Source organism: Arachis ipaensis, chromosome B01 (genome assembly GCF_000816755.2).
Source record: "Arachis ipaensis cultivar K30076 chromosome B01, Araip1.1, whole genome shotgun sequence".
NCBI classification, from domain to species: Eukaryota; Viridiplantae; Streptophyta; class Magnoliopsida; order Fabales; family Fabaceae; genus Arachis; species Arachis ipaensis.
Window position 1 is genome coordinate 51,413,784 of NC_029785.2, and position 7,989 is coordinate 51,421,772.

Sequence of the window (7,989 nt, forward strand, 5' to 3'; positions counted from 1 at the left end):
GCTCGTACTCTCATACAACACGGAGAAAAGCTCGGATTCAGGAGTTGGACGTTTAGCCTCCGAGTACATTGCTCGGTGGATACTGGGTAGTTAAAACCGATCTATTTCACAGGCAAGATCAATTGGTGCCCACCGTGAGGCCGAGGAAATCATACTTTTTCTTTTGGTCTCATTACCTCCATTCACACCCATGGCTGACGCACCACCTCCTTCACTGTCTGAACTCATGCGAATGGTGGCTGATCTACAACAAGCCAATCAACGAATGGCCGACAAAAATCAAATAATGGCTGCCCAAATCGCTGAAATAAATCACGCTCGGATTGAGCACAACGATACTCGCCGCCAGCAACCAGAAGATGAGGAACATCAATCCCAACCCTCTCATGTCTCGGAGACTGTCCGGGACGAAGAACCTCAACTTGAAGATGGAAAGGAAGAGGTCGACGACCTTGTAGGACTCTTCACAGAGGAAGTAATGAACTTCGAATTACCAAAGAGGTTCACTTTGCCGCTGACCCTCACACCTTATGATGGACTCGGAGACCCAAAGAAGTTTCTTAAGAAGTTCCGATCAATAATGATCGTCAATGGTGCATCAGATACAGTTTTATGTCGTTGTTTTTCGAATTGTTTAGATGGCCCTGCACTTGATTGGTTGTGTGCTTTGCCTGCAGGTTCCATTTCTCGGTTTCAACAGCTGGCGAAGTTATTCGAAGAACATTTTGCCGGGTCCGCAATTTACTTGCACGACTCCGATTACTTGAATACTATCAAGCAAGGACCAAACGAAAGCTTGAAGGACTACATGACCCGCTTCACCAAGGTCGCGATCAGTATACCTGACCTCCACCCCGAGGTCCACCTACACGCAATCAAAAGCGGACTTCAACCCGGAAAGTTCCAGGAAACAATCGCAGTAGCCAAGCCAAAGACTCTTGAAGAATTTCGCGAGAAAGCAAAAGGACAAATTGATATTGAAGAGCTCAGACAAGCTCGGAGAACTGACAAGTCACACTTCCGAGAAGACGAAAAGAGCTCGGGTAGTAAGAAAAATTTTAAACTAACGCCTCGATTTGATTCTTATACGCAGTTCAATACCAAGAGAGAGGACATAATCAAAGAGATCTTGAACTCAAAGCTGATCAAACCACCAAGGAAAGCCGGCACCTATCAAGATGCAAAGAATGTAGACAAATCCAAGTACTGTGCTTTCCACCAGAAGCACGGCCACAACACTGATGACTGTGTAGTCACCAAGGACCTTTTAGAATGATTGGCAAGGCAGGGACACCTCGACAAATACATTGGGGGTCACATCCAAAAGCGCGCCCCCTTCCACAACAAATGATTCCTCCGAACAACCAAACCGAGGAAAAGATAAGGGACCTTCAAGCCACTACGAAAGACCCCGAGGTATAATAAATTGCATTTCAGGAGGATACGCTAGTGGCGGATCCACGAATTTGGCAAGGAAAAGGACGTTCCGAGCAATATGCTCGGTACACGGACCACAACAAGATGATGAAATGACTTGTCAACAACCAGAAGTTACCTTCACATACGCCGACTTCAACTCCAACATACAAAATCTGGACGACCATGTGGTAATTACTCTTCAGCTAGGGGATTTATTGGTAAGGAAAGTACTCTTGGACCCTGGGAGCAGTGCCGACGTTCTGTTCTATTTCACATTTCAAAAAATGAAGCTCAGCGACAACATACTACAGTCAACAGGAGGAGACTTGGTCGGATTCTCAAGAGAACGGGTTCCAATAATCGGTTCAGTGTGGTTACAAACCACACTGGGTGAGCATCCTCTTTCAAAAACTAATGATATTCAATATTTAGTAGTTGATTGCTTCAGTCCTTATAACCTTATCCTCGGCCGACCTTTTTTGAACAAGTTCGGCGCAATTGTTTCCACAGTTCATCTGTGTGTTAAGTTTCCCATGCAGGACGATAAAGTCGTAACAATCCACGGAGATCATAAAGAAGCACGGCAATGTTACAACATCAGCATGAAATTTCAAAATCGTCCAAAGCAACAAGTCAACAATGTCGACCTCAAGCAAAACGGCCACCCACTTGCCGACCTTGACCCAAGAGCCGATTTTCTCAAGCGCCCAAAACCTTCCGACGATCTACAAAAAATATATTTTAATAATGACCCTAAAAAATTTACTTATGTAGGTACCTCAATCAACGCATCAGAATTACAGGCCATCAGGACCTGTTTGCAAAATCAATCCGACCTTTTTGCATGGACACCTTCAGACATGCCCGGCATCGACCCACAAATCATCAGTCATAAGCTAGCAATAAACTTGGCAGTCCGACCAGTACAGAAGAAGAAAAGGAAACTCGGCGAGGAGAAAAAAAGAGCCTCACTAGAGGAAACCCAAAAGCTCATCAACGCAGAATTTATCAAAGAAATCAGATTTACTACCTGGTTAGCCAACGTGGTAATGGTAAGAAAACAAAACGATAAGTGGCGCATGTGCGTCGACTTCACTGACTTAAATAAAGCATGCCCTAAGGATTCTTACCCTTTACCATCCATAGACTCTTTAGTAGATAACGCGTCAGGTTATGCTACTTTAAGTTTTATGGACGCGTACTCAGGGTATAACCAAATCCTCATGCACCCCTCCGATCAAAATAAAACGGCATTCATTACTGATTTCGGTAACTATTGTTATAAAGTTATGCCATTTGGATTAAAGAACGCAGGTGCAACTTACCAACGTCTTATGGACAAGGTCTTCACCAAACAGATCAGCAGAAACATTGAAGTCTATGTCGATGATATGGTCGCCAAAACACAAATCGGAAATAGTCACGTCAACGACCTTACAGAAATATTCTGCCAAATTTGCCACTACAACATGCGCCTCAATCCCGAGAAATGTGCATTCGCCGTTCAAGGGGGTAAGTTTTTAGGTTTTCTACTAACACGCAGGGGAATAGAGGCGAATCCAGACAAATGCCGAGCAGTTCTGGCATGGCCAGCCCAAGAACGGTCAAAGAAGTTCAGCGCCTCACAGGAAGACTTGCAGTGCTCTCCAGATTTGTTCCCTGCCTAGCTTCAACATCAATCCCCTTTTTCCAAACAATAAAAAAGAAAAACAAATTTCATTGGAACGACGATTGTGAGAGAGCTTTTTCAAAATTAAAAATAACTCTCTCACAACCGCCGATTCTGCAAAAGCCCCTACAAGGGGAAGATTTATTTCTATACTTATCAATTTCTGATTGGGCAATAAGCTCGGTTCTTGTCACAGAAAGAGACAAAATTCAGCGTCCAATATATTTTGTGAGTAAAACACTCCAGCATGCCGAGCTCAATTATCCGAGGATAGAAAAACTCGCATTAGCTCTGATATTCTCGGCACGGCAACTCCGACCTTATTTCCAAAGCCACGTCATTCATGTCAGAACAGATCACCTATTAAGGCAAGTGTTATACAAACCAGAAATTGCAGGAAGACTCATAAAATGGGCAGTCGAATTATCTGAATTCGACATCAGGTATGAACCCAGGGGACTGATTAAGTCCCAATTCTTGGCTGATTTCATTGCCGAACTTACAGTACCTTCAGAAGAAGACCATACAAAGCAATGGACTTTGTACGTGGATGGCTTCTCCAATAATGGGGGCTGCGGAGCAGGAATACGCCTGGAGGCCGAAGATGGCTTCATACTGGAACATTCTTTACGTCTAGATTTCAAAGCCAGCAACAATCAATCCGAATATGAAGCACTAGTCGCCGGGCTCCGACTTTGTCTGGATCTCCAAATATCGGTGATAAAGGTATACTGTGACTCTTTATTGATAGTACAACAGGTAAACGACCTTTTTCAGGTCAAGGATCCTCTTCTATCTAAATATCTATTTTTAGTTAAAAGGTTAACTTCAAAATTTTCCAAATTTGAAATACAACACATCCCACGCAAACAAAACCATAGGGCTGATATTTTATCTAAGCTCGGTAGTACACAATCCGAGTTATCTACGTTGCATCAATTTACCCTTACATCTCCAAGTGTTACTCTAACAAATGTGTAAGTGTTACACAGGAAAAAGATTGGAGGAAGAACTTCATACAATATTTGCAAACAGGTAATATACCAAAAGAGGTGGACAATGTCAAAAAATTCCGGAGACAAGCATCTTCCTTCACAATACTCAAAGGAACATTGTACATACGAGGATACACTCGCCCATTACTAAAGTGTTTCAACAAGCCCGAAGCAGAAATAGCACTAGCAGAGGCACATGAGGGAATCTGTGGAACACACATAGGTGCACGAAGTTTAGCATAAAAGGTCCTTCGAGCCGGTTTTTTCTAGCCTACTTTAAACCAGGATAGCCAACAAAAGATCCGAACATGTAACAACTGCCAAAAACATGCACCACTAATACATATTCCGGCAGAGCAACTACATCACTCTGAAATCAGCTGGCCCTTCAACCAATGGGGTTTAGACATACTCGGTCCGTTTCCGACGGCACCGGGTCAGGTAAAATTCCTCATCGTAGGAATCGATTATTTCTCAAAGTGGGTGGAAGCCCAACCTCTGGCGAGAATAACATCCCAACAAATGATTTCTTTCGTTTGGAAAAGCATTATTTGTCATTTTGGAATACCTAACCATATCATTACTGACAATGGCCATCAGTTCGCCGATCAGAAATTTCAATCTTTTTTGCAGAATCTTAAAATCAGACAACATTTCGCTTCAGTAGAGCATCCTCAAACAAATGGACTAGCTGAGGCGGCAAATGAGGTCATCCTACATGCACTTAAGAAAAAGCTAGATGACACCAAAGGCCTCTGGGCCGAGCTAATACCCGAAGTCCTCTGGGGGTATAACACAACTCCACAGTCATCAACAAGAGAAACACCATTTCGGCTGGTATACGGCTCTGAAGCAATGATACCACTGGAGATCTCCCAGAGCTCCATCAGAACTTACCTCGGCAATCACGAGGAAGCTCGGAGATCCGAGCTCGATATCATCGAAGAAGTAAGAGACGTCGCCACATTAAGGCAACGCACAGCACAGCAAGCATTAGCTCGCCAATACAACAAATCGGTTAAAAGCAGATCATTTATGAAAGGAGACTTAGTACTTCGTAAAACGGAAACTGCTCGGAAACCACCCTCACATGGAAAGCTCGCAGCAAACTGGGACGGTCCATACCGAATATCAGAAGTACTCGGAAATGGAGCATACAAACTCGAATCAATAGATGGTAAAGTACTACCCAATACCTGGAATGTATCTTCCCTAAAGAAGTACTATAGTTAAAAGTCAGGGACAGGCTAGTACTCTTTTTCCTACTACCAAGTTTTTGTCCCAAAGGGTTTTGCTTGGAGAGGTTTTAACGAGGCTAGCCTACCTGCAAATTTGTATTCAAAAGAAATACGAATTTATAATCAAAACTATCTCATTCTATTCAATCATGCGATCTATCTTTTTCATCACTATCCATTATCAATATAGCTCGGAAAATGACAATACTCGTCTAAATTCACAACCTGCCACTACTCGGCAGTCTTCTCAAACAGAAATGAAATATCCTCATAATCATTTCCTATCAATCAACAAAGAGCTTTTTCCTAAAAGGAAAGTACTACCATTCAAACATATTCAAATCGGTAACACAATCCAAAAAATAAACATCAAAGTTAAAATAGCTATCCATTACAAAATAAAACAAAATATCCAACAAAATAACAAACTACACATTATCCGCCTGATCTTCAACGTCACCATCATCTTCGACCATCTTGCCATCACGAACAACTTTCCCAGGGTCCATCCCGGACAGATCAGCTTCTGGTGCCAAAAACTTCGCCTGTAACAAAGCCCTTTCAAACCCCTCAACAAAAGAATCCAGAATTTCATCAACTTTTTTCTTTTCCACCTCCTTTAGTTGGGCAGTAACCTCAATTAGACGAGATTGTATGCTCGCCAAATCACTTTCCTTTTTCTTCAAATCCTCCACATCCTTAGCATAACTATCTTTCGTCTCCTTCAATAACTTCTCGGTCTCAGTTAACCGTGCCTGAAGCTCGGCAGCATCACTTTTACTCTTAACCAACTCTTCCTTCAAAACAGAAACCTCCCATTTTTTCATAGCAACTCTCTTATACTTCAACTCTTGGCTACGCCCAAGACTCGCAAGGCGCAGACCAACAACCTAGACAAAACAATAAGCGAAGTTTGTAAGACTTCCAAAGAAAAAAAAAAATAAAGTGAACACGGTAGCTCATTACCTGCATATACTGCCCAATCGCCATGTCTCCAACCTCCTTTGCAAGAGAAACATCAGCCGACGATTGACAATACTCGTCCACCACAGCCATATAGGGATACTCTTTTCCCCACACAGAAAATGCCTCACTTTGTTCAGAAATTTCATGAAGCCTTTTTTGATTACCCATAAAAGCCTATATTTCCTCCAGAGGAACCCCTAATTCCTTTTCATCGGAATCATCGGACAACTCAACAAGATCGGACTTCCTCTTCTTTCTCGCAATCACCTTTCTCCGACCTTGACGAGGATGAGTAACTTCGCCAGTCCCAACAATTTTCTCAGCATTAGAAGATGAAACCTCCTTCTCCAGATTCTTATTTTTGAAACGTGTCCTCAGAGACGCAGCTGAAACACCGGGATATTTACCACCTACAAAACACAGATAACATCAGATATATGATGAGAAGAAGTAAACACATTAGCAACAACCGTATAACTCACCCAAATATTTTAAAACATCTTTATCCTCTTCCCACTTCAGAAGCTCATACATTGAAATCAGGTCTCCCCGACCAATATTTTCAACAAGAAACTCAATCAAACAAACATTTCTCGGAGAAATAACTTCAGGTCCAAGTATATTCTGAGGTTCCGAGCACCAATACAATGGGAACTTCTCAGCCAGATTCTCATCTACGAAAAAAGAAAAATCTTTTTCCGGGCCCCTAACCTTGAAATACATCTCTTTAAAATTTTTGAAAGAAGATTTGTACAACCTGAAAATGCCAAATCCAGGGGTGCTATTGAAATTTATCCAACCACCTTTCCACACCCCCTTGGCTTGAAATAATGAAAAGAACAGGTCAACAGCCGGAACCTCCTCCAGAAATTCCATTAGAATTTCAAAAGAACGAAGGAACGCCCACCCATTTGGATGAAGTTGCGACGGAGCACAGTTTAACTGTCTCAAAACCTGACATTCGAAATCTGTAAAGGGTAACCTAACTCTCAGCTCTTCAAGAACACAGCTGTGCATGTAGAAAAACTCAAAGCCTCTACCCCGGTGATAAACCCTATCATTAACACTACATGGCAGTAACTCAACTCCAACTCCAGAATTCTGCCTCACTACCTTACTAACATCCACTTCCTTAACGGTAGCCTCATCACAGAACAACGACACCCGAGACCTCACATCATCCCCAACCCAGTCATAAGACCAATCTATCTTAACTTTCTTCTCCTTCTCAAACCCCATCAAAAACAGTAAAACAAGCATGCAACCAAGAAATAAAAAGAGATGAGGGAAGAAAGAAGTCACAAGCACACAGACATAACCATACCTCTCTTGCTCATTCTTCACACAGAAGTAGAAAACCAAAACGCTAAAATTCTAATCAGTAGAAGTAATTAATAAAAAAAAAAACGTTCCAAATATCACCCATGCCTCAGTCACATCAAACGACGAAAGGCACATTGGAAACCATCAAAACATTAATGAAGCTACCACTCATTCTCTCTCCTCAATAAAAAATGGGCACGATTTCCCACGTGGCAAAATACAAAGTTCATTTAATGAAGTACGTTGAACTGGGGGCTCACTCACTAATCCACTTAACCGAGTTATAACTCATCACAAAAGCTCAACCTGCTTCATTAAAAAACTTTCCTCAGGCTAAGCTTGGGGGCTGTGATATGGTCGTCATTGATACGAGCTATAA

At 42.2% G+C, this 7,989-nt stretch overlaps 1 protein-coding gene across 1 annotated transcript; it reads left to right on the forward strand.

Moving 5' to 3' along the window:
• Positions 191-1,276, forward strand: LOC107606807. Its single transcript, XM_016308827.1, has one exon. The coding sequence runs from the start codon at positions 191-193 to the stop codon at positions 1,274-1,276; it is 1,086 nt and encodes a 361-aa protein (XP_016164313.1).

Bases quoted from the DNA above. Each gene is read 5' to 3' on its own strand.
- LOC107606807 (XM_016308827.1), top strand. From the start codon at position 191: ATGGCTGACGCACCACCTCCTTCACTGTCTGAACTCATGCGAATGGTG.